Source organism: Trachurus japonicus, chromosome 5, assembly GCF_045865225.1.
Source record: "Trachurus japonicus isolate A0001 chromosome 5, Traja_1.0".
Lineage (NCBI taxonomy): Eukaryota > Metazoa > Chordata > Actinopteri > Carangiformes > Carangidae > Trachurus > Trachurus japonicus.
Window position 1 is genome coordinate 9736434 of NC_140911.1, and position 26365 is coordinate 9762798.

General features: G+C 43.5%; 2 protein-coding genes and 3 non-coding genes across 8 annotated transcripts; 4 read left to right on the plus strand and 1 right to left on the minus strand.

Annotated features, from left to right (window-relative positions):
* The first annotated feature begins 1171 nt into the window (after positions 1-1171).
* Positions 1172-7366, plus strand: nop56 (NOP56 ribonucleoprotein homolog). Its single transcript, XM_085776055.1, has 12 exons — positions 1172-1244; positions 2199-2288; positions 2381-2495; positions 3178-3342; positions 3532-3730; positions 4394-4581; positions 4948-5099; positions 5296-5396; positions 5760-5908; positions 6149-6270; positions 6456-6569; positions 6836-7366. The coding sequence occupies exons 1-12, from the start codon at positions 1242-1244 to the stop codon at positions 7154-7156; spliced, it is 1719 nt and encodes a 572-aa protein (XP_085632181.1). The 5' UTR covers positions 1172-1241; the 3' UTR covers positions 7157-7366.
* LOC146987071 (small nucleolar RNA SNORA26) lies at positions 1927-2058 on the plus strand. The gene has a single exon (XR_015035953.1). It is a non-coding gene; the product is annotated as a small nucleolar RNA SNORA26 (small nucleolar RNA).
* LOC146987072 (small nucleolar RNA SNORA26) lies at positions 4738-4857 on the plus strand. Its single transcript, XR_015035952.1, has one exon. It is a non-coding gene; the product is annotated as a small nucleolar RNA SNORA26 (small nucleolar RNA).
* LOC146987073 (small nucleolar RNA SNORD57) lies at positions 6318-6383 on the plus strand. Its single transcript, XR_015035951.1, has one exon. It is a non-coding gene; the product is annotated as a small nucleolar RNA SNORD57 (small nucleolar RNA).
* A 1248-nt stretch (positions 7367-8614) lies between the features above and the next one.
* ubap2a (ubiquitin associated protein 2a) lies at positions 8615-25947 on the minus strand. 4 transcript variants are annotated; one of them, XM_085776061.1, is made up of 27 exons: positions 25892-25947; positions 23780-23917; positions 23458-23535; positions 22600-22710; positions 20434-20596; positions 20224-20304; positions 20079-20142; positions 19844-19941; positions 19634-19692; positions 19457-19527; positions 19013-19205; positions 18647-18917; positions 17863-18167; positions 17474-17700; positions 16669-16951; positions 16410-16449; positions 16138-16312; positions 15684-15735; positions 14633-14948; positions 14416-14507; positions 14136-14186; positions 13912-14005; positions 12603-13019; positions 10697-10801; positions 10537-10604; positions 10227-10418; positions 8615-9402 (listed from the first exon to the last, which is right to left on the minus strand). In XM_085776061.1, exons 2-27 carry the CDS (start codon positions 23873-23875, stop codon positions 9307-9309), a joined length of 3798 nt encoding a protein of 1265 aa, XP_085632187.1. In that variant the 5' UTR covers positions 23876-23917; positions 25892-25947; the 3' UTR covers positions 8615-9306. The 4 variants fall into 4 exon arrangements, with proteins under 4 accessions (XP_085632187.1, XP_085632188.1, XP_085632185.1 ...); XM_085776062.1 differs by lacking the exon at positions 25892-25947 and adding an exon at positions 25313-25690; XM_085776059.1 differs by having other exon boundaries at positions 20079-20304.
* Between the last annotated feature and the right edge of the window lie 418 nt (positions 25948-26365).

The window sequence follows — 26365 nt, forward strand, 5'->3', positions numbered from 1 at the left end:
TGATACTGTGAAGGGAATTATTTGTAAAATGGATGGGCAAAGGGAATCACTATCAAGCCCTAATTAAGACATACTCCTAACTGAGAAGTCATGGTCACTCTGTGTGTGAGTTTCACTTTGATCACCATATCAAAACACTGAAGGATTATTTTTGATAAATATAGTTGACTTCAACTGTGTGTGTGTGTGTGTGTGTGTGTGTGTGTGTGGCAGCCAGGAGATGATGCATCCAAAGAGGTCGGCCATAAATTCTCCACCCCAAACTAAAATCCAACACAATGGGACATTTATGACCTGCTAGTGATTTACACTTGTGCACAAACAGACCTTCATGCACTCGTTCCTTGGAAACCACCACGACTCCAAAGAACTTGATGTCTTTTCCTCAATTTGACACTTACCAGTTTTCCTGCACGGTGGTAAAATGATATTGCAGGTTGGCTTTATACTGCTGTCAGATTACTCTGTGGAAGTGGACAATTAAAAATATTGCCTTTGCTGTGCGATTTATTGCACGATAAAAAATGAGTTCTGTACCCCATCTGTAGCACTTTATTGTAATGCTGCCACACCAACGCACAAACTCATGCTACATTTTTCCATCACCTGTTAATTTTTTTTTTTTTAAACATGGTATTATACACATTGACCTTTTTTTTGTAAATCTATATACATCTGCCTTTCTTGTGAAATACTGTTTTCCATATTTTAATGCATTTTAAATGTTCATGGCCAATAGGCTATTACCCTTAAAATCAATAAATGTCCACAGAAACCACTAAAATTAGAGTGGATGTCACAATCGTGTTTCATCTGACATCCCATTTATATAATACAGCCTATGATATGGACACAATCCAGGAATTATTAGCCTATGATAAAATGAAATCACCCCAGCCTCTCTGACATTTACAAAGCCACTTGAACGCCCTAGACCGATTAAAGAAGAAATAACATATGAAAAGACGTAGTTATAAATAGTTGGTTTTGTTTTTGTTGAGTTTTCATAACAAGAAGAAATGTGTGAAATCAGATTTGCCTAAAATCTGTGTCATTTGTGCTCTCTAACCAGCAGGTGGAGGGAGGAGGATTCTCAGTGAAGTCTCGCGGTGTTACAGTAGTTCTCGCGGTATTTAGGTCACGCTGCAGTTTGCTGAAACGTGCGACTCCCGTCTTTTCGTAAAGGAGGGGGAGCTGAGCAGACACACTCTGTGTGCTACTGCTGCACAGATTTACTAATCATGGTAAGATGAGTGGTGCTCGGTGTGTGGACCTACTTACAAACATTGTTATTGCTTGATAGAGCTGAGGACTTGTTGATTTTACCGACGCTTTATGAATAGAAACTGTTATTTTCATGTGTTTACAACTAAAGGCCTCTCTAGCACGCAGCACCCGCGTGGCTAACGCTAGCGTGGGGATCCGTGTTTATTTTAAGTTTCCACTGAAATTAAACTCGAGCAGTGTTGTTAGTCGAATTCATGCATGTGAAAAGTTGCGATTTATTTGGCTGCCAGTCGCGGTGAAATATTTAGTGGCCGCTCAGATAAAAGATTAGCAGGGTGGCTAACGTTAGCATGAGTTAGCTTCGTGGCTTTTTCCGTACGGGCCCGAGTCAACACGTGGGTTCGTCACGAGGGCGACGTGGCTGCTAAAGTAACACACGAGGTCCCCGGAGTGCAGCTAGGAAACTGTATTTGTGTAACTATTGCGTTTAAATGTTTTTTTTTGTTTTTTTACGTAACAAATAATGCTAAAGATGTCAACGTGGTGACCACCGTTTCGTGCGGTCACCACGTGGAGACTCAGAAACACGCTTGGTATCTCAGAGTATTTACAGGTAAAATATCGCTGTAACTTAATAATGGGTGTTAGTATTATAAAATAGTAATGCAAATTCACGCACAACACAGATTTTAAATCACCATGCCCCTTTTATGCCCACCTCGGACCAACAATCGTCCTTGGTGCCCAACACAGGGGGGCAGATTAGCTCTCTCATAAACCTGTAGTGAAGGCACAATTTCCTCGCTGCGGATCCTGTCGGGAGAAACAATCATATTGAATTTGAAATGACCTATGACGACAACAAGGACAGTTTGTGTTGAACAATTTTGCTTCTTCTCCTCTCTTGTTAGTATTTGTCAGTAGTTTTCTTACTAATAATACGCTTCTTTTTTTTTTTTTACCTGCTGTAGGTGTTGTTACACGTGTTGTTCGAGCACGCGGCGGGCTATGCGCTATTCGCCGTCAAAGAGGTGGAGGAGATCGGCATGCTGCTTCCTCAGGTGGGTCCAGTGTCTTCACTTTAACTTTGCTGTCCTAGTGGAGTCTTTTTTGGTGGATATCCGACGTGACGGTGTGTGTGCGTGTGTTTCAGGTGGAGGAGAGCGTGCTGAACATCGCGAAGTTTAACAGCATGGTCAGCCTGGCCGCCTTCTTCCCCTTCAAGTCGGCCCAGGCTGCTCTGGAGAACATGAACGCCATTTCTGAAGGTAGATTTTATGTTTACTTGTCCCATTTAGATCAATGTAGAGTTTTTCCTCATTTGTAATGATGTTTTATAATCTGTCAATCCACTGATTGCTTGTGTTGACAACCTAATGTAAACCCTGAACACATGAGGAAAACTGTTAGAAATGCAGGAGTCGTTTAATGTGCAGTGGGAAATGTATGGGGTAAAACATTTTATAAGCTGAATTACATCTAATTTAATATCTTTTATTTAAGTAGAGGGGTCTCTAATTTAATTTTTCAGGCCTATATCATTTAACCTATAATTATTTCAGAAATAGTACAAGTTTTACACACTTAAATGGGTTTATAGTACATGATTTTTTTCTGATTGGACAATGGCTTATTCAGCACTTTGTGTGGAGCTGAGTGGAGATCAACCATGTGGCCTCTTGCACATGTGCCGACAGCAACATGTATTTACTCCCAGTTATGAAAACATCGAACTATTTTATAATTGTTTTCTAATGCTTTTCACACACAATGAAGCTTAATTTTTTTTTATTTTTAATGAATTTATATGAAATCAAAGACCCATGGGAACCCCACTGAGTGCATATCATAAGTGACTTTAGTGACGCTGCATTCAAAATGGCTTTGCTGTTGAGTCTGAGTTGCATCCAAGTGAGTGCAAGTGTTTAAGACTTGTTTCATCTCTTACAGGTGTGGTTCATGCTGACTTGAAGTTGTTCCTGGAGACAAACCTTCCTCTTTCAGGGAAGAAGAAGGTTTCGTTGGGGGTTTCAGATGCTAAGATAGGAGCTGCTCTCCAAGAGGAATTTAGTATGTCCATCCAGACTGGAGGTGTGGTGGCTGAAATAACAAGAGGTGAGATAAATTACTTGCTATGTATTTGGATAGTTTGTCTGTGGCCCTGTTATGATGTGATGTTTTCATCCTGAAACTCATGAAGGTTCATACTGAAAATCTGAACGGGCTCTAGATAAACACCACTCATGCCTCTATTCCTCCTAACGCCAACAAACTCCTGTTGTCTGTGTTGTGTGTCCTTGTCAGGTGTGCGTCTGCACTTCCACTCCCTGGTGAAAGGTCTGACCGGCCTCGCCGCCTCCAAAGCTCAGCTGGGTCTCGGCCACAGTTACTCCAGAGCCAAGGTCAAGTTCAACGTGAACAGGGCCGACAACATGATCATCCAGTCCATCGCCCTGTTGGACCAGTTGGACAAAGACATCAACACGTTCTCCATGCGTGTCCGGTAGGTTTGCCTCCACCACAACGCTGCAACAAAACATGAGTGCAAGGAGACTGTGGCTGCAAAGTGGTTTTCCTGCACAATTCACCTGTGTCTGACCTTTGGCAGTCACTTTCTGTGTGTGCACTTATTCTGAAATTCAGCTTTTTTAAGTTTGGGTTAGGGTTAGGGTTGCATATTGAAAATTAAAGAAGGGCGTCTGGCTCTAGTTTTGCAGTTTGCATAAGCTTACCACAGACAGTACACCCTAAAGTGCTGGCTGTATAGAAACGGGAGGGACATTGATCTCTTCCGACACACACCTGCTCTGTCAGCTGTCTGGTGGGGCAGTACTGTTGGGTGAGACATCCAGTTAAATGGATCTGCATGTGCAGCCACTGTAGGGAAAGAGCCGCGAGTTTTTAAGTTGCATTTAAGTTTGTAGCTTGTGCTGCCTGCACTTCATCATGGCAAGTAGACATGTTAAACTTTTTTTTTAAACACATGGGACCAATGATGTTATACCATAATCTGTCAATCCCCTGACTCTATGTGATGAAACGCATCCGGTGCTGATGGTCCTCAAATGAAATTCCACACACTTTATTGTCATTGTATCACAGAAATATACAATGACATTTACAAGTCTTGACTAACAATCTGTACCTTTTTTGTGTGTGTCTGTAGTGAGTGGTACGGCTACCACTTCCCGGAGCTGATCAAGATCGTGTCAGACAACTCGATGTACTGCCGCATGGCTCAGCTGATTGGGAACAGGAAGGAGTTGTCAGAGGAGAGTCTGGAGAAGATGGAGGAGGTGGTGATGGATGGCGCCAAGGCTCAGGCCATCCTCGAGGCTTCACGCTCCTCCATGGGTCCGTAAACGGCATTTTCCACTGTTTAAGCTATAACATGTTAATGTAAAAGTCTCTGCTTATGTTGCCTGTTATAGATCCCTTTATGGGAGTCTGTGAACTGCACCTGGATTTGCAAATTCATGCACAACACAGATTTTAAATCACGCCCCTTTTATGCCCACCTCGGACCAACAATCGTCCTTGGTGCCCAACACAGGGGGGCAGATAAGCTCTCTCATAAACCTGTAGTGAGGGCACAATTCCTCGCTGCGGATCCTGTCGGGAGAAACAATCACACATTAAATTTGTCATGACCTGTGATGGCTGCAGCAACAACCACGAGCACAAGTCAGTGTGTTTACCTGTATGGCTTCTTCTCCTCAGGTATGGACATCTCTCCCATCGACTTGATCAACATCGAGAGGTTCTCCAACCGTGTGGTGTCTCTGGCTGCTTATCGTCTGGAGCTGCAGGAGTACCTGCGCTCCAAGATGAGCCAAGTGGCTCCAAACCTGGCAGCCTTAATCGGAGAAGTGGTGAGTAGATGTGTTAAACTTTTTTTTTTTTTACATTTACACATGGGACCAATGATGTTATACCATAATCTGTCAATCCCCTGAATTTTTGTGATGAAACACATCCGGTGCTGATGGTCCTTAATCCACACATCCTCCATTTAAAATATCCCCCTGCGTTGTACGTCGCTGAGCCCGATGCTGTTTTTTCCTCCAGGTGGGAGCTCGTCTGATCTCCCATGCCGGCAGTCTGACCAACCTGGCCAAGTATCCGGCCTCGACCGTCCAGATCCTGGGAGCAGAGAAGGCCCTGTTCAGGTACTGGGGCACCCCCTCCCTGCTGGGGAAACCAGTGGTTGCAGTGATGGCAGGGCTGGGCTGGAGCAGAGCAGGGTGACCGGGGGAGACTATAAACTATAAAGTGTCCTCTGGAGTGATCCCTCTCTCCCTAATGCACCCCCACAGTCTGAGCAGCCACCCACAGCACTGAGGTAGCACATTGGAAAAGCATCTTAGACCCTTAAAACTTTTACTCAAATTGAAATCTTCATCAATTGACTGGCACATTAGTGTTTAGTTTTTATTCCATGCTAATTTTCTTGATCTGTGACACGACCACTCCCCCTCCCAGTGTCGTTCAGTGTGACTCCTGAATATGAATGTAGCTGTATTTCCACACAGAGCCCTCAAGACTCGTGGCAACACGCCCAAGTACGGCCTCATCTTCCACTCGACCTTCATCGGCCGCGCCGCCGCCAAGAACAAAGGCCGCATCTCCAGATACCTGGCAAACAAGTGCACCATTGCCTCACGTATTGATTGTTTCTCTGGTGAGTGACAGGACCTTTGCAGAATTAGTTTTTTTTTCTCCTCGTGTCCATCTTGGCTTGCAGTTCATGTGGCATAATTGCAATGATGCTCATATTTTTCGTCAACAGTATTCATCCCTCGGGTTGATGTTGAAGCTTTTTTTTCTGAGCAAAGCCACATGATTGTTGATCCTGATGTAATGCTTTTGGCTCTGTGATTTTTTTTTTTTTTTTTGAACAAATCTTTTACTTCTGTTACAGAGGTACCTACAAGTGTGTTTGGTGACAAGCTGCGTGAACAGGTGGAGGAGCGCCTGTCGTTCTACGAGACTGGCGACGTGCCACGGAAGAATGTGGATGTCATGAAAGACGCTGTGAAAGAGGTGAGCTGCGAGAAGTGGTTTCTTTTTATGAATGTTTTTTGGGATGCTGTGAATGATGACACATTTTTCCCTGATGACTGTGAGGGTTGAAACTGATTTAATGAGCCTGATGCAGCTTTACTTTTTCCATTAAACAGGATGGGTTGACATAGGTTGTAGTTAACTTTCTTTTTTCTTGTCTCAAGGCTACTGATGTTGCAGCCGAGATCAAGCGTAAACTAGACAAGAAGGAAAAGAAACGCAAGAAGCGCGAAAAGAAGTTGCAAGACGCAAACGGAGACACCAACGGTGACGTCGAGGTGAGCCCCTTACTTGTAGTATCCGACCACGCATGTTTTGATTTGAGATTTGACCCACACGTGGTCCTGTCTCAGTGTACGACATGCTACATCAGCATGACTCCGAACCATTGGCTGGCCCCATACAGTGGACCTGATCACTGAAGTGAGTCAGACATTGAAGCCTTTCAACGGATGTTTCTGGCATCTAATCAAAGGTTGGCGTATTTTAAGTTAAAAGCGATCGGTCTTTACCTAACTGTATTCTTGTGCTTGCCCCCTCGCAGGCGGAGAACGGAGAAGCAGATACCCCGGTCGTCAAGAAGAAAAAGAAGAAGCAAGCGGCCGAGGAGATGGAGGTCGAAGCAGAGGAAGCCCTCGAGGCAGAGAACGGAGCAGAGGAGACTCCTGCCAAAAAGAAGAAGAAACGAAAGTCTGAGGTGGAGGAAGCGGCCGCCACAGATAACGGAGCAGAGGAAACGGAAACTCCAGCCAAGAAGAAAAAGAAACAAAAGACTGAAGCAGTGGAGGAGCCAGAGGAAGAGACCCCAGAGCCTCCAGTGTCTGAGAAGAAAAAGAAAAAGAAGAAAAAGGAGAGTGCCGACTAAGGAATGTGGGCAGAGACTAAATCTTTATTTTTATGTACAGTGTATTTTTAATTTGACTTTCTCTGGAGCTAGGTTATGTAAGCTGCTTATCTTTCTTCTGTTCTTTTTGGCAACATCAAAGCAGGTTAGACTTGCAAAGACATGCTTTATAACTGTGCCTTGTATTACTTCTGTAAATAAATCCTATCCTTCAACTTTTTTGTCACAAAACAATCTTGTCTGTACTTTTTTGGGGAGGGGCCACTTGTTATGGCATTTTTAAGAGGCATTACCTACAAAACTCAATTAAATGGTAATGTTTTATTAATAGTTAAAGCAGAAGTAAGTGGTCCGGTCGTTTTCGCTAATGCTGCGTTCCAGGCAGGCTTTTGAAATCGTAAATTACAGCTTCAAGTCACAACTTACGACTTTGTAGCGTTCCAGGCAACCCACTCGTGTTTTTCCGACCTGTTTTACCGGTGAAAGTCACTATAACGGCCACTCGTAACTTCCGACCGGTGAACTGGTACGACTTCACGGTCGGAAAAATACAAGTTTCCTTGAACGCACCATAACAGTCCACGTCCCTACATCGCCACATTCACGGTGTCCCTTGGCTGCACACAGCCCTGCATGCCGTTCTCTCTCCTCATTGGATAAAAACTGTAGGATACGATAAATGTTTTCTCCTCGGCTCAGAGCAGAGCAGAGTGACTGACAGACCCGTGTTTCGGTCCAAACACTCTATGTAAGTGATTGCTGTCGGAAGATATAACTATTTAAGACTTATATTAACACAAATATATCACTTACTTCTGCTTTAACTGACTGCTGTCACCTTAGTCAACATGTTGGCTCATATAGAAGACATGGAGGAACTGAGTGTTATAATGCATTTAACTGTTATGATTGACTGATATGAAAGGAAGCTGATGGCACATCCTACATGCCAGCAAATCTGAATAAATTATGAAAAAAATGTCAGTGTTTCTCAAGTTACAGTAGTTAAGCCTAGACTCCTGTGGGTATTTGGAGGTGCTGGATCTCATCTTCCGCTTTGAGTCAAAGTTGTGAATGTCAGGTTTTTTCAAAAGAAAGTTTCATAGTATCAACACAAAAGCTAAATATTAAAATGAGCTGGACATCAGAAACTCGTATCAAAACTACCTGCCCCTGACAATCCTACTAAAACAGTCCAGCATTGAACAATTCAGTACCTCTTGGAGGTGATGCACTTCAGTAATAAATTAATATACCTTGTCAATGTCTTAAAGGGGGTGCTATGTGTATTTTGGGACAAGCCCAAGGTGCTGACATCTTCACTAACACCAAATGATCACATTTTGCCTTGACTATCCTGCACTGTCACACTGAAAGGGTATCACTCAAACTTGGACCCACACAGCCTGTAATGCATGAGTATAAATATGGGTTTGAAATTTAAAAAATTGAAGGACATACTGAGGCCACACGTCAACAAACTGTTCATAACTTTTAATTTGGACAACAAGGATTAAATCAATGTTAAAATGACATCAAATCCAAGGCCTGGCTGGTCAAACCAACCAACTAGTAAAGAGTCGAGGAATGAGACGGAGGGAAACGGGGCAAAAAGAAAAGTCAAGCTATCAACTCAAGTCACCCTCAATATAAGGATTCACAGATGCGGGAGACCAAAAGTTACAAAAACGTATTTCTTCTAAAATAAAAAAAGGCCTTTGCCGTGAAAATGATGCGTAGAATCTATGTACATCATTCTCAGTTCATGTATGCATACAAAAAAATCCACATCACAAGATGCTTGTGTTCAAGTATATTCACCATCTTCATCTCCATGATTTAGCATTCTCATCTTTTCCACATTTTTTTGAAATAAAATGTCCTTCAAAATAAAAACAAAATTCAGAAAACCACATTTTATGTCCTACCAATACATATATACTGTATAAATACATACATAAATATATTTTACATACAACAGCCATAAATTTGAAAAGGGGATATACAGAGCAAAGGGGAGGGGTGGTAGTGTGTGTGTGTTTTTAGCTTGTGTTGTAAAATGGTTTGTCCCTCTATGATCTTGTCAGTCAGATACGCAGGTGTGGTGCAGGTGTGTGTCCATCCACGTGCACACACACACACGCGCACGTAATGCAGTAGCTATAGCCACTTCAGTTGGCCCAGTAGGGGGAGCTGCCGTAGCTCGACTTGTTGACTTGGCTCTTCTGCTGCAGGCTGCTGGACTGGCCACGCTGGCTGGGACCACCCTGAACATGGAGAGAAACACACACATACACATAAATATATATGTATATATATATATACAGCTCTGGGAAAAATTAAGAGACCACTCCCAAAATGATCAGTTTCTCTGGTTTTACTATTTATAGGTATGTGTTTGAGTAAAATAAAAAAAATAAAAAATTGTTTTATTCCATCAACTACTGACTAGCCTCGTAAACCAGCCGCTCCCGGAAATGCATTTCATTTCATTTCTAGGGAGAGTCTGGCCTCATCCCCGTTGTAAGCGTTCAGGCCAAACGCTTACAACGGGGATGAGGCCAGACTCTCCCTCAGAAATGAAATGAATTGCATTTCCGGGAGCGGCTGGTTTACGAGGCTAACTACTGACAACATTTCTCCCAAAATTGAAATAAAATATTGTCATTTAGAGCTTTTATTGGCTGAAAATGACTAAACTAGTCTAAATAACAAAAAATATCAAGTCTTTTCAAACCTTAATGCAAAAAAAACATGTTCATATGTATTCCTAAACAACACAGCAAGAATATTTTAACTCAGGAAGAGTTTATAAATCAGTTTTTGTGGGATAATGTAAATGTTTAATCCCAGCAGTGGTTTTTATAATCTTCCTATAAAATCAGATGTGGTTCAGGTGATGACCTCATCAGTGTCTCATTAAGTAGAATGAGTTGTGTTTGTGTTGGCATTTAAAAAAGAAAAGAAAAGAATGACTGTCATACATGTAGAGATGCTTTTAAAAAACATTTGTGAAAGTGGTCTCTTGTATATGGGAGAAACACAGGTGTGTAAAATCTGTGCAACAATGATTTTGAACAGTGAGTGCTACCTGTCCGTCCTGAGCTAGATGATGATGCAGCAGCTGTGAGTGTGGTTGCTGGTGAGGCAGGATGTGGAGGAATGGGGCCGGTGCATAGCCTCCAGGAGCTGCTCCAGGGTTCAGAGGGCCTGGACCCCCCAGCGCTGATGGCAGGCTGAAGGGAGGAGGGGTCCCTGCGTGGAAACCCTGCTTATCAAAAGACTGCAGACAGACACAGGGAGGAGAAAACAAATCAAACTCCAAACTTGATTTATTTATCAGCAGAAACACAATAAGGCTGCGTATTAGACGGCGAGTTGCTGACCTGTGTGAGGCTCACCTGGGTCTTATTGTAAACACTTCCACTGATGTCTGGCACGCCCGAGTTACTGGACGTCACTGAGACGCCTGCCAGAGAAACAACAATAACGTTAAGTCCAGAACTTTAGAAAAAAAATCAAATTATGATGTTAAAAACAATTAGTCTTGATTCCTCTTACCTTTCCCAGGCCCAGTAGCAGCAGATTTGGCTTGTGCCTGTGAGGAGGAGTTGTAGCCTTTACTGTAGTCCACTCCTGCTGGCCCCGCTGTCAGCTCCTCGTACCCTGCAGAGAAAACACACCCGTCAACACACCCACATACACACATAAATATTTCCTGACAACAGGTACTGGGGTGGATTTCTAAGCAGTGTTAATTTTGTCAGATGAGACTAGACGAAATATATTCGTCAGTGATGTTTTTTTTTTTCATGACGAAAACGAGACGAAGATGAGACGAAATCAATGCCCTTAAACACTGACAGTGATGAATTGAACACGCATTTTTTGTTGACGAAAAAAGACGAGGCGAAATCTACTTAATTAAATAAAAACTTAATAAAATGTCTGTTTCTTTTTTCTTCACAGACTTTTAAATTGCAATCCAAAAAGTGCCTTCACTCAGTTGCTGTCTAAATGCAGTGAGTACAAACAGAGCTTCTCTGGTAAAACATGCTGCCAATCAATGCACAGAGTCATTTCACGTGTTAGCCCATGTTTCAATAAATGTATTCCTGCCTGAAACACACAGATCAATAGAAGATAAAACTCATTATTCCTTCTTTGAGATGTCGTAGCTGCATCTGGGTCGATATGTATTTTTTACCTGGTTAAAAAAAATAAAATTTGGTGGGATCTTTGGCAATATGTGGAGCTACTTCATCAGGTAATAATGACATGAGTGAAAAAAAGACTGAAATGAATCTATTGGTTTGACTAACATTTCTGTCAATCTGCTTTCAAAGACTAAAAAAAGACTATTGACTAAAACTAGACTATAATGCCAAGACTTTTCGTTAGGGATGCACCGAATATATTCGGCCGAATATTGCAAAAAAAGCAACATTCGGCCTTCGGTGGAATGAGCGCAAAGCAAGGCCGAATATTAAAAAAAAAAAAGTCTGAAACGGCAGCTTAAACCCCAGCTTTATTAGTAAGTGACTCCTACTGCTGGAAAAACAACAGCAACAAGAGCAGTGGGGGGGAAGCTGCACAGCGACCACGCGCACCGTTGCACATCACTCCAAGAGCCCGGTGCGTCCTGTCAGTGGAGACACGGCCACTGAGAGGGCTGAGTGACGGGACCGTTCCTGTAGGAACGCGCCATTTTATAAATCATTTAAAAACCAAACACCCTGAACAGCATGCTGAGTAGGCTACGAAAGGGAGAGACGGCTGCAGCAGTTAAAACGAAAGTTCCTCATCCCAGCATGTCGCCCACTCCGTCTGTGGCCGACGTCTTTTAAAACAGTGTTTCCCAACCTTGGGGTCGGGACCCCACGTGGGGTCACCTGAAATTCAAATGAGGTCGCCTGAAATGTCTAGTAGCCTAATTGATGAATTTAAAAAAATCTGACCAAGAAAGGTTAGGAACCACTGTTTTAAAAGACACTTGGGTTTTTTTGGAATGTACTTGCATAGATCTTTCAGCACTCACAATGGGCCGATATAAATGAAAAACTTAATTTAATTTGTTGTGCTTTTTTGATGAGCAACGGCAACTGGAATATTCAAAAACTGTCAGAATAGTCAATAAACATTTACTTTCTTTGAAAATTAAGTTTAAAAAAATATCTTATTTTAAAACTTTATAACCACTTTCGGTATTCGGTATTATTCGGTTATTCGGCCAAGCGTTTTGATTTTATTCGGTATTCGGCTTCGGCCAAAAAATGCCATTCGGTGCACCCCTACTTTTCGTCGACTAATACGTGACTAAACAAAAAAGAATACAACTTGACTAAATATGACTAAAACTAATAAGAGCATTTGACAAGACTAAAACGAAAAATAGCTGACAAAATTAACACTGTTTCTAAGATGGAATAAACCCAAAATGAGTGTTCACCTTGGTTTGTCCACCAACCTGAGCTGAAGGTGTGCTGGCCATAACCGCTGGGCTGCTGCTGTGTCTGTTGCTGGAAGGGGCTCGCCGAGGGGTTTCCCAGGCCGAGGCCCATGCTGTGCTGCTTGGCCGAGGCTGGTCCCGGGCCCCCGGGAGGAACAAACATGGTGGGGCCATACTGGAAGGCAGCAGCACTGGGCACGGCGCCGGGCACTCCGGGGTAGTAAGGCAGGCCTGTGTAGCTGTAGCCTGGGGGCAGAAAGGCCTGCTGACTGCTGTGGTGCTGAGGCTGGCCCTGGGGCTGAGGTTGGGCCTGAGGGGGCTGCGGCTGGGCCTGGTTCTGTCCTTGGCTCTGGCCCTGGGGGGGCTGCGGGGCTGCCAGGCTTGTCGGGGGTGCTGGGGAGGTGGAGTCATTCCTGCCAAACTTTGTGACTTCACCTGAAAAAAAAAGAAGAGAGACCACGTGTGAATTAACGCTAGATTTTAGTAACTTAAAGGTTGAATATAGAGAATGCTTATTAAAAGCTATATTTTTTCAAATATAAAACATACACGGGGCGTTTAGAGGGGTACAGAATACAAGTATTGCTTTTCCATAAAAAATAATATTTAGTCTGAATTAACTCATATGAGAAAATTTGACAGACATAACAATGATTTCCTGTTTACATTGTACCAGCCAGTAGCCGTCACTTCTCCGCTGTTTTGCTAACCCTCCTCCCTGTCACGTGCATTTGTTTTCAACAAAGCCTTTGATAATCAATCGGTGCTGTCCATTTATACTCGGAAGTCAGAATTTCCGAGTTCCGAGTTGAAAGTTTCAACTGGAACGACCCCCGAGGTCGGATTTCCTACTTTGAAAATCGGAGAATCCTCACAACCCCAGAGTTGACTTTCAAAGATGGCTGCCCCGTGTGTAACCAGTAGAAGCTCCTGTAATATTCTGTTAATAAGCACTTGTGACTAGTATTTGTCGCACTAAATCAATCATATATATATTATTGTTCCAAGAGCTGTGACACCGGGTCAGAGACTCTGATCAGCAGGTTTGGTTTTCAGCCACAATGTGGAGCCGCCACTCTCCCTGTAACAAGCTACAAGTCACTTATCTACTACCAGAATTAGTCTGAAGCTGTTTAATGAAGGTAAACATGAAACATAAGGTAAATATCCTGCATAGTTTTTCTCCTCTGTGTCTGACTGCTGCAATTATTTTTCTGTTGTTGCAATTCCTATCTTGAGACACCAGGTGGTGGTGTTCTGCACATTTGCCACTGACTCCACGTAATGAACCTTTAAATAAGGTCAGTCAAGGGCAAAGGTGTTTTACCTGAGTAGGGGTTGTTGGCTAGGCCCCCGTCTCTGCCAGAGAGAGTTGCTGTGGGGCCAGGGAATGTGATTCCATAGTAATCCTGCAGAGAGGGCTACAGAGACAGGAAATTATCAGTATTAAGATCCAAACAACAACAACCAGCCAAGTTAAAAATGTGAAATGAGGACCACTAGGATTTCAAATTGAGATCTGTTTTTAAAAAGTATGATAATGAGACTCACCATTGGCAGTCTGGACTGGAGCATATGGAGGTCCTCGTAGCCATAGATCTGCTGTAGGACACAAAAGGACAGGCTGTGTTGAAAAAAACGTGTCTTGATAAATGCTTAAATTTTCAGAGGGTTTAACTGCTGATCACGAGTGTGTCTAATTATTACTAAAGGAAGACACACAGTTTAAATACAAAATATTTCATCACAGCTGAACTGAAAGGGCCGCACAAAGATGAAGTAAGCACAGAGCTGCACTACAGTGATCCAGGATCCTGAAGGGGCCACTTACTGGGTATGCTGGCAGCAACCCCCCTGGGCCCATGATATACTGGTTGGGCAGTAAAGGAGGCACTCCCTGGGACAGGTTAGGAGGAGCTTTACCTGTTAATATAGACACAACAACCATCACCTTCATATGAGGAAACAGCTCTAGTGTGGGGCCACTTAACATCCCTCCTGACTACGAGTATCTACAATGGTGGAGGTGTGCATGTGTGTGTGTTTACCAGTGGAGGAGGAGAGCAGGGGCGTGTTCCTCGGTGCAGAGAGGTTGGACGTGGCAGTAGCTCCATTGGAGCCAAGTCCCAGCGCTGTGCTGGCGGCGGCGACAACAGCGTGAAGTCCGCTGGTTCCAGCGATACTACCGACTGTGCTGCTCATGTTGCTGCCCATGTTGGGCATGTGGGCCAGGTGGCTGATGCTGCTGCTACTGTTGCTGCTGTTGTGGGTTGAGTGGAGCACAGAGGCCGGGGGCTGCGATGACGTGTAGGCGCCAGAGGAGGGGGCCAGGGAGCTCACGCTGCTGCTGTCAACACTGGTGTACTGAGGACAGAGGGGAAAGGGGGGAGATGAGTTCAATTTGAAAACACCTTTTTCCACCCAGACATTTATTTAGGAAACCCGGCCATTACCAGAGGTCTATGTTTTTATAGTTGTGACAATGATTTGATTGTTGCGTTTTATGTCAGACCTTAGGCAAACTGAATCATTGGCTGTGACTCTCGATTTAACCTGGCAGTAAGTATGTTGTTGTATAACCGTAAAATTTGGAATATAAGTCACAGTCTATTTTTGAGGGTCTCAAACTGGGTAAACAAGGTTTTCTATTCCTATTTTTTAATAAAAACTTTATACAAGTTATTCCACAAGTCTACAACGTGAAGTTTCTGTGCCGCATTGTAACTCTTTCTTGTTATTTTAAATTAAAACAAACACTTGTGTTCAATGTGGTTACAACATGTCCATGACCACCTTTGGTTTGGCCAATCGGATCCTCTGTACTTTCATGTGGTCAAGCTCTATCTGATTGCAATCTGATTACTGAAAACGCCTGTTAATGCCAAGTGTAAACAGGGTTGAAATTTACCTTGGTCTATAAGTCGCACCGGTGTGGAAAAATGAAAAAAAAGGGGGAAAAAGTGCAACTTGTACACCGAGTTTTACGGTAATATGGCAGCGATGTGACGGCACATCAAGAACGCTGAAACCAACTCAATGTGCTGTGTTATTTAAACAGTCGGCTTGTTTGCTTTCATATCATCACAGACAGGTACTTACAGTGTGAGAGCTGGAGCCCAGAGCTGAAACTGAGGAATGACTGCTGACGTGGCTGCAGAATGAAAGCAGAGAGGAGAGAGAGAGAGAGAACGTGATTATCACCAAGAGCAAATCACAACTTAACAGCATTTGAGTTTGCATAATACCAACTCTCTTTCTCTCTCTCAATTACTCCACAGGGGAGCTCATTTTGCAGCATTAAAGGAAGCATTTGAGACACATTCGGTAACAGTGGGTGATAGTAACACACACTCAGCAGTCTGCATTCTTTTTGAGAGTTCAATGTGGGCAAACAGTCCATTAGGTGCTAAATCCAATTTTCTTTGTTGCCTTTCAAGACTGTTTGAAGAGTGCAACTCGGTGCCACAGCACAGCAGGGAAGGGAGTTCACAAAGTTAATGGGTTAAGATATATTAAGTAAGTCTGTTTGTGCGTGTCTGTGTGTGTGTTTCACCTGTTGAGTGAGTTGAGCTGGCTCGCCGAGGGCAGGTCTTGTGCCAAGCTGGAGAGAGTGGTCGAGCTGTGTGCAGGCAGGGTGGAGGGGTGGTGGGAGGAAGGTGCTGGGGCTCCGTTGGTGCTGATGTTCAGAGATGGAGACTCTGGCTTTGGTGTGGAGGACGCTGATGAAGCTGAGTATAAGAGGGAGAAATGTCCTGTAATTCACTCACTGTAGCACAAATGATACGACTTTATGGCGCAACAGAGAGTATGTCATAGGTGACTTACTGTCCAGAGCAGCGGAGGTCCTTACACCGTTCAGACCATTCTGATGATGAAGAGGGGAAAAACAGAAAAAATGTTTGTATACACCAATATAAGATCAAAACCATTTCCATATCTATGAATAAAAAAAAGACACAATACAAACAAGACAAGAGCTGAATTCATCCAAAATTACTTTATATTCACAACATGCAAAATGAAAATCCATCAATCCCCATCAATCATCTGACTTCCCAAGGCAGGATGAACTCTCTCTACTCACCATGACCGGCCCTGTGGTCTCTTTGCTCTGAGAAAAGGCCAGTCGTGTGTGAGGGGGCATGGTCCCATCGTAACTTCCACCCACTGTAGAGAAGGGGGAGGAGGAGGGTACAGCGGCTGTGGCGGTGGAGGTCGTCGAAGAGGAGGGAGGATTGGAGGAGCTGGCGGTCCCTATTGATGAGGGGGTGAGGCTGGACAACGCCACTGAGGATGAGTGATATACTGGCTCTGATGAGGAGAGGGGCAGGGGCAGGGGGACCGAGAGAGGGCTGCCCAGCGACTCACTGCAAGGTAAACAGCGTGAGGAGATGAACAGGTTAGCCTCGAAAAGTTTAGTTCATTCAAAAAATAATTGATTCTTTAAAAGGGATAGTTCAACACAGAGTTGTTTTCGAGGTAAATTCATGTCAAGTCTCTGCATTTGCCTCAAAAACTCATCTCTCATAGCGTGGTGAATGTGCAGGTCACAATTTGTCCACGAGAGCGTTTTGGAGTTGTTGGATTGTGTATTTGATGAGTTCGATGAGGGAAACCAAGAAATCCCATTAGCCCGCGTAGCGTAGCTCTGATCAGCTTGCGGCTCGGCTCCACCATTATAAAAATAGCTTGCACAGACAATTAAAGGTAACGAACCTACTCCTTGATAATAGCAATGGGCCAATTTGCCAAAATGTTGAACTATCCCTTTAAATAAAGCAAGTATTTGATATTATAAATACTGTATGTGTGACTCTTTGAAGAGTTGAATTCTAAATGAAAGCAGGACATCATAGAGTCCAAAACCAGAGTTCCTGTGGCAGCAGTACCTGAGCGGTTTGGAGTACAGGCTCGTCTGGCTCTGGCTCCCTGGTCCTGGTGCGGGCGCAGCTGGGGTGGGGGCTGGAGTGGACTCCCTGGACGCTGCACTCACACAATTGTCCACAACTCCAAAATCTGGCAATGCCGATTCCGAGCCAAAGTCTAGAGCTCCAAACTGGAGGTTCAGCCCGGGCACGTCGGCTGAGCCTGGCATCTCTACCGCCGTGGAGGGGATCTGCCAGGTTTCAGAAACATTACATCAAGATTGAAAACACTTAACGAATTTACAAAATATTTGGCTGAAGTATGTGCAGTTTTGCCTTGTCGATCAAGACGATGCCTTTAAAAAAATCACTGCAGCTTTAAATCAAAATCACCACCATCATCTCCTTCCTACCTTGGATGTGGGAGGTATCCTTCGTTTCTGGCCTTTGAGCTGTGCCCGTTGCTGCTGTGGTGTACCGCCACCCTGAGGGTCCAGCCCTGCAGTGGGGGCAGGAGGTTTGACACCAGCAACATTCATCACTGAGCCTGCCTGTGCCGACGTGCTGGTGTGATGAGGAGCAGGCGAAGCTGAAGCAGGGGGTGATTGCTGTTGCGATGGAGGGCTGGGTTGGCGCGCCAGAGGCAAGGAGGGGCCCGTGTGCCTCTGGACCAGCTGGCTCAGCACAAGAGAGGGCTCTGGCTGCAGGCCAAACTCACCTACAGACACAACAAAACACAGGCAGAGGACAAGGGTTTCAAACCAGGAGGAATATATAAACACATAACATAACAATATGTTGCCAGTTGAAAAATGTGTATTGTCCAGGACCCTATGTGACTTTGCCACTGGATAGATCCAAAAGATCTTTATGTGTCTTCTGGCAATATAATTAGGTAGTTTAACTCAGTACCTGAGGAGGGAAGACTCAGACTCAGCAGTTTTTGTTTCAGAAATTGCAAAATGTGATTGTTTTGGGCTGATGAGATAAAGTTGGAATGGTTTTTGTTTGTACTCTGATGATTTTGTTTGTTGTCTAAATATGAAATGTGGCTTATAAGCCCTTAGGCTAGGCACCTTAATTGGTGCATGACATTTACATAAATTCAGTTCAATTCAATATAATATAGGTATTTCTTTTTTTTCTTCTTCATATTTAGACATGTTACAAAACGGCCTCTCCTATTTGGACACTCACGGCTGAACTGTGAAGACAGCGAGGTGGTGTTGGATTCTGAAGCCTTTATGTCCCAGCTAGAAGAGGAGGGCGGAGGTGCAGGTGCTCCCAAGCCTGACAGTCGGCCAATGGAGGTGTTGCTTCCCTGGGTGCTGGCAGGAGGCACGGCCTGGGATGACGGTAGCGGACCCAAGCCAGGACCCTTCAGCTGCTCTAGTATCTGAGCTCCAGCGCTGGGCTGAGGCCTCTTGGCCTGGCCCAAGTCTCCAAAGCCAGCTCCCAGAACTGATGACTGCCACAGGTGATAAGAGAGAGTCGTAATCAAACTCTATCCATGTGTCTATTTACTCATGTTAGGTATAAGGTATCAAAGACAACTGTTTTTACCAGAGCAGCATGTGCGTAGCTTGTGCTACCAGTGGCGTTGCGGCTCGGGGGCGGCTGCTGTTGCTGCTGCTGCTGCGGTGGCTGGTGGTGGTGGTGGTGGGAGTTGGTGAAGACTAGGCTCTGAGAGGAGGAAGAGGAAGGTGGTTCTCTTCCTCCAACCACAGGCTTCTGCAGCAGAGAGGCGAGGTCCAGACTAACAGAGGAACAGTCGGTGGCATGTATTAGAAAATGCCTCCGGGGGATCAACTCAGAAGTTCATGTTATATGTAAAACAGCTCCAACAAAACTCTGTATATTGTTCATTTATGTAAGTATAAGGTGCCATCCAAAGTTTAAGTTATTTGCTTCCTCACTGACTTTGTATGAAGGGTAGAGAAGACCATGCACAAACTGCTGTGTAATTAAATTAGAGGGAACAATGGGAATTGTATTATAAGCAGTTACCTTTGCCCAGGTGTTATGTGGTTCTCAGCAGCAGGTGCACATGAGGAGGTGAACACTTTGGTCTCAGAGAGCTGCAGAAAGGACACAAGAGACAAGATTTTTGCATTAGAAAAATTTTTTTTTTTGCTGCAACAAACAAACTTGTCCAGTTTAGTGCTAGTTTTTGTGTCAACTCACACTAACATCCTCACTCCAGTCCTCAGGTGCCCAGTCTTCCAAAGTACTCCTCCAGGCAACTAGAAGAAAAGCCAACAATGAGTCACAAATACTGTACAACTGGAATGTGTAGGTACATAAGTTACAGGATACCTGGGGATTATGTACATTTACACAGAGCTGCTCAGTGCACCACACGCACACAACTGCCTCTGCAAGTCAAGAGCTCACCTGTCCCATCTGTACTATTGTTGGCCCCCGTGTCCCACATCTCAGTTTGTGTGTTCCCTGTACCGGCCTCTGAGGTATAGTCCGCAGGATTGAAAGTCCTGGAGAAGAACAGTTGACATATTAATTATATATTGCTATAAAGGAACGTGGGTGAAATGAGTCTGGACATTTCACTTTCACAAATTCTGTCTGGTCTCACAATTGAACAGTGATTGTGTGTGTGTTGTTGCCTTACCCCATGCCCTGGGCTGAGAACCGACTCCCTGGTGGTGCTCTACCTCTGCCTCGACCTCCTGACCCTGCACAACATTTACAGATAAGTGATTCAAAGCACACTCTCAACTGTTTGCTGCTGCTTGACTGTGTTTTATTCCTCTCACCTCGGCCACCTCTGAGCCTCCGACCTCGATCTGCACCTCTGTCCACTGGTGTCACCTCCACGCCATTCTCCTCTGGACGTGCTGTGAAAAGTTCACACATGATAAGAAAACACATCAGCAACAGATTAATATGATCAAACATGATTTTAAGGTGGAAAAGCATGGTGGTCTACACTAGATGTGAAATAATGTGAAGTTAATACTTCGTACCCTGTCGGCTGCGACTGGCCCCTTTGGCCTTGCGGTTGGGGGCCGCGCGGCCCTTGCTCGCCTCCCTCTCGCCTTTCTTCTCCCTGTTCTCCTTGTTCTCCTTGCTTTCTGACAGACCCTCCTTCACCAGCGGTTTCTTCTTCCCAACCGTCTCCCATGAGGTCTAAGAACAGAAGAGACGGAGGAGAAATAAAAGGATAGGACAAAAACAAAAAAACAGAATTACCACAAGTTAATATAAAAACTTCAAAACGGCCTGGGTTAAGGAAATAGAAGCACAGACTATGTCGTTCATTTTTCACAACTGTCTAAAGATGCTTAAAAATGTCTGGCCAGCAGAAAAACACGTCATCAACACCGACAGTGTGCTTCAGTGAGCAAAACAAGACACAGTGGTTTAATGTTTAAGAAAAACATGTACCGGTATTTTGCCTCCATTTCAGTGGCTTTTCACAGCTGTACCCTGTGGAAGTAGCTTTTGAGATTCTGCTGTGCAACTCACTTTGTAATTCATTGATTTTGTTTCTAACAGTTAAGATCTTCAAGTGCACATAGGAAACATATGCAATCAGTGGGTTGCAGCATTATACACCACAACAACAGAGAGGGGAAAAGCAGCCATTTGCTGTTTTTTGGATCTCCACCAAACCAAAACTACAACATGCGCAGCAGTCTGGCCGGTTGTCCTGCCCTGCCCTACTGCCTCTCCTCGCCGTCTGTGACAGCTGGTATTCTTCAGAAATGTTGGGTCACTCACTCAGACTGGAAGCACACTGGCAGAACAACACCCAAGTGTTTGCCAGACACTTGGTAGCCTGTGTGACTTAACAGTGAGTAGAGGAGCAAAAAATGGTGCACAATAGTGTGCCTTCATGCTAAGAGTGCCTGATGGACGTTAGAAACAGCAGACTGCATAAAAGTCAGTGTGGCAAAGGGCAGAGATGATATTATTAATTTAATTAAGTACCAGATGTTTTTTTTATGCACAACCACATATACAGAACAACCTTCTGTCATTTGTGTGCGCATCAAGGTATATTTTTTCTTGACTAAGTAAAAGAATCAAATAATTTGTAATAATTAAGTCATTTGTTTTACACAAATCTGACATACACTGACTGCACAATGGTTTGCATTTATTGTTCCATGCAGTTTAAAAGTAAAACTACACAGATTGCACAATGGACTGGGAGAACTACCAGGCTACACAGCAGTACTTCACCTGATAATATCCCGTTTAGATATATCAAGAGAGGACATGCTGTGTGTTCACTAAATTATTATTATCAAGTTAGTTTCTGTATGACCAATACAGGATAAATACATTCAAAAGGAGTAATTTTGACTAAAGAGATTCTGGCCCATCTTTTAAATCCTACAGAGATGTATGATATTTTGAACAGTGTCCATCAGTAAACCGATAAATCATTCTGGCTGATTAGATTCCTGCTTGAATGTGGGCGTTGCTTTCATAAGAATTTTAGTGAGGTCACTAGCTATGTGTCTAATAATAAAGATAAAGAAATACGCTGTCTCAACCCGACAGGTTCATCAACATTTGTCTGTTGGGGTCATGACAACCCACAGGACACGCCTCGGTAGCCCAAAAAGCAGCGTAAACAACATAATCCACTGACGCCATGCAGCACTGATTACTGCCCAGTGTCTGTCCGTGAATTTGTCACTGACACTCTGCACACTTTTTTTCACAGCAGACCTTTTGACTGGTGGCAACACTGGTGTTACTAATAAGGACTGCAACAATGGCCTCATTCACTTTGGGTGTCCCACTAAGCCATAATGGGGAGCATGTACGCACAATACCGGGCTCCTGACACCAGCTGAGATAAATGGTATTCAGATGTAATTAGGGTTATTAATTACACCTGTGCTTCTCCTGTTCACACGTCTTCAGTTGAATCATTATTCTCACTTCTTTCCACAGCTCATGCTGTTGTTATTTTTACCCTGTGCTCATAAATCTTCTGAATTTAAAAGTACATGTCTCTGAAACCAACAAGTGCACAGATTTGCTGCATGTTTTGCCTCACAAGCAAAAACAAATCTGTTCGCAATATTTAAAACAGAAGGTAATGTAGCTGAAAGTAAATGGCGGTCCATTAGTTGAGCTTTTAAGATTGAAATAAGAGACAACGTGTCATTTACCATGTCCGAGGTACTCTCCAAGAGGAAGTTGATGGCTCTGCTAACATCCTCGTTGCAGTCGTGGAGTGCAACCATGCACTCATCCTGGTTCTTCCCAGTCACCTCCATCAGCTGGAGAAGCAACACACACACATAGGGGTGGGCGATATGGCAAAAATATCATATCACGATTTTTAAAAAATAAAATAACGATCTCGATTTTGTCACGATCTTCAATCGAAAATTGAAAAACAGACAATTTAGGTCAAAGAGCCTTTCTGAACAGATTTTAATGGGCTCTATGCACAGCTCCACTACTTCCTTAACTTAAGGCAGTTCCTTTATTTCCTGTCTTCCAATACTGGACAAACTGATTAATCCAGGTGTGTCTGACCATTGTGACTACTCAGACACACTGGGATTAATCAGTTTGTCCAATAATGTAAGACAGGAAATAAAGGAACTGCCTTCAATTCAGGAAGTAGTGGAGCTGTGTATAGAGCCCATTTAAATAGTTGCAGTTGCATGTGCAAGTAAACATACTCTGATAAAATGCACCAAATGTGCCCTAGACGATCCTACGATCTCTGCACTTTGGCAGATCGTCTACATGTTTTAATCCTTCACGATCTAATATCGTCATATTGCCCACCCCTACACACACATCAGAAATGTCTTGCATCAATAACAAAATGCACCAATTTTGCAGGGCATGACAATACAAGTTACAGTGTCCCTCACAGCGGCACATACATATTGTTCAGGGGTTAACACAGCGTACTCCTGTCATAGAAGAATGCATCAGCGCTCCCTCATGCCACGCAGCCAGACAATGAGCCCTCTGTTAACTGGCAAAGCTATTCCCAAAGTATTCCTCACCTGGTTAACTTTGTCCTCAAAGTCAGCATCATTCTTGTCATAGATCATCTGGGCAAGCCGGATCTGCTCAGCAGTAGCCTACAACACACGGACAATAAAATCACTGGGTTGAACTGGAGAGAAAACGACACTTTGATAGTGCCTCATACTGGCACCTTTAAATGTGTGTTGGGCTGCAATCAAAACAATGACCAAACTCCCCCCAAAAAAACTCTTTGATAATGACTATTGCATAATGTGTGCACTGTGATTTAGTTGGCATGGGTGATACCATGGTGTCTCAGGCATTTTCTTTCATGTTTATGTGGTCGCGGTGTCTCACCTGTATCTGTTTCTGTGGTTGTGATGTGTGAGTGGCAGCAGGCAGCACTTTTTCCCGAGGGCCCCGGGCCTTGTCGCCGCCCAGTGAGCTCATCATATACAGTATATACAAAACTCTGTATGTACAAAATAGAAAAATCTGCAAAAGGAAGGAAGGAAACATGGAAGTTTGAGTGAAATCTCAGCAGCAACTCTAAAACCTGCAGATTATGGCCGACACACACAACTCATTTACAGTGTTGTTACAGGAAAGCCTCAATATTTTCCCTTGTGTGAGCGCATAGAAGGAAGTAAGAGTTTAATACCAGAAATGTGTGCTGTGGACGTAGCTAAGCCTTATTGCACAATCATGAATACTGCCCTTATGGAGGCTGTAAGACACACAGGTGGCCTGGTGATGCAACAGCTTTGCTGAAATCTAGGTCAAGGCGGGAGATCGACCCAGTGTCCTCTTACAAATAGCACACTGACAGGCTAGTGTGTGTGTGAAGCAGAACAAACACAACACACCCTAACCCCACTTCCCCTCTGGTTGCTAGTTACTTTAAAACAACTGTAAATACATATACACGTATCTTATGCACTGAACTACTGCAGGAATTTATTGAAATCTTCTCTGTGAAAAAGTCCTGCACACTTAATACCTTGCGAGATACTGCACAAGCATGCACTTACAATTTCCAGTTCACATATTAAACGTAAAAAAAAAAAAAAACCCTGTCACATACACATAAACACATGGGGTTTATCAACCTGCAAATACGTACGAGAATAAATAATCAAGAACACCTTGTAATGCAAAATAGCCTGAAATCTAATTTGTACTGTGCAACGTTTGACTGTGGTGTCCATTACTAGATAATTAACTACAGATATCCCCACTGACCCATTTGTTTTATGTCAGAGAACAATAGCAATCCAGCTTACAGTGTCTGAGTGACGCTGGCAAATGCACTGCTGCCATTGGCTGCAGGACGGAACAAAGCTAACTAATGCAAAAGGACGAACTGGCTTTAAATGCCGATTTCGGTAAAATACAAAATCCCCAAAGCTGTGTTTTTCCCCTTTGAAGAGAGCAGCCAATTAATTAGAATTATTTAATCAAATACTAACATAGTATTGCAAATATGAGCATCGACGGTCTAACACAAACAATAACAAAACAATGAATCAGTTAACTCTGAACATCACCATTGTTCGTTGTGCTTTATTTGGCATAAACGACACAAAATATAAAAATAATAACAATAATGATAGCTGTCAAATCACACACGTTATCCAATATCAATGTTTACTCAAACGCAGCAAATTAACTAAAGTGACAATTTAGCCGCAGTTTGTTTTAGTAGGGAAACAAGCGGAGCGTTGTTTTGAGCTAATGCTAACGTTAGCCCCTTTAGCCGTTAGTGGTTAGGTAGTGTTACTTATTTCTACAGTTTGCATAAGCGACTCTTCGGTAAAAGCTTAACAATATTTATCCATATTTCATAAACAAATCGGACTATTCGTAGCGTCATTTTTTTACAAAACTGACCGACTCGATGTGGTTGTGGTTGGTACTGGGGGTCCCCCTTTGTCCTCGCTAGCATGAACTGAAGTTAGCCGCTAACATGCTAGCGCTGGCACCGCCGAGAATGAACGATGCGGTGCTAACGAAGCTAACGATGCTAACGGATCTAAATCTGTTGATAGCCAATGACCGTCTAACAACTGCTTTGCTTAAAGTCTCGTAGGGTATTTATTTATTTTTAGACCCGCGCAGTTATCTAACGATAGTGGCAGTTACATCAGGTTTGCCCTCGACATCCAAACTACAAGCTAACCACCTAACAACAAAGCTGTGTCAAATCTAAAAAGAAGAAAGAAAAAAAAGGGCCTCGAAAGCGAAGCACAATCCCCATCCCGACATTGCCATTGCTCGCCGCCGGGAAACAAGACAACAGAAAAAATTGCGAAAGACATCCCTCACAACAACAACCCCAGTGTAAAAAACGACACAACTGAGCCGGCGATTAACTAGCTTAGCAAAAAACACGCCGAAGTGTGACAACCAAAGGCACCGAAATACAGAAAGTGAACTTGAAAAACGCAGGAAATTTAGTGTTTTTATTACCTGCTAACACGCTTCACTCGGCCAGCAGCAGACAAGGTGGTCATGTGACCTGCGCTGTGCCGCGGTGGATGGATGGATGCTGCTCCGCTCTCCTCTCCGGGACACAACTTCTCAAGATTCAACGCTCACCAACCATCACACAAAAATTATTAGTGGGAATATATAGAGAGTTTAAACTATAAAAGTAATTATTGTGTCCAAATCTAAAGTTTAGATAGGCCATTTGTAATTGTACAGTGAATAACACCACAATCCCAAAAGTCATTGGAAGGTAAAAAGGCTTAGCTTTGTAAATGATAAACTTACTTGATGAGTTCCACATTTTGTTCTGCAAAAGTATTAGGAAAATCGCACATCTATGTTTAAACTAATTTTATTACTACAAGATGATAAAATTTAAAGTTATTTATAAATTAGGTGCCTATTTATTTTTTTCTGATTATCAGAGCTGGAAAACAGCCTTGCCACTTGCTA

Excerpts from the sequence above, each read along its gene's own strand:
- ubap2a (XM_085776059.1), bottom strand. The coding sequence starts at position 23,875 with ATGATGAGCTCACTGGGCGGCGACAAGGCCCGGGGCCCTCGGGAAAAA. Across the intron at positions 18,918-19,012 it reads GCTACGCACATGCTGCTCTG|TCATCAGTTCTGGGAGCTGG; the intron begins GTAAAAACAGTT and ends CACCTGTGGCAG. Across the intron at positions 16,313-16,409 it reads GACCTCCGCTGCTCTGGACA|CTTCATCAGCGTCCTCCACA; the intron begins GTAAGTCACCTA and ends TCTTATACTCAG.
- nop56 (XM_085776055.1), top strand. Across the intron at positions 5,100-5,295 it reads CAGCCTTAATCGGAGAAGTG|GTGGGAGCTCGTCTGATCTC; the intron begins GTGAGTAGATGT and ends TTTTTCCTCCAG. Across the intron at positions 6,271-6,455 it reads TGAAAGACGCTGTGAAAGAG|GCTACTGATGTTGCAGCCGA; the intron begins GTGAGCTGCGAG and ends TCTTGTCTCAAG.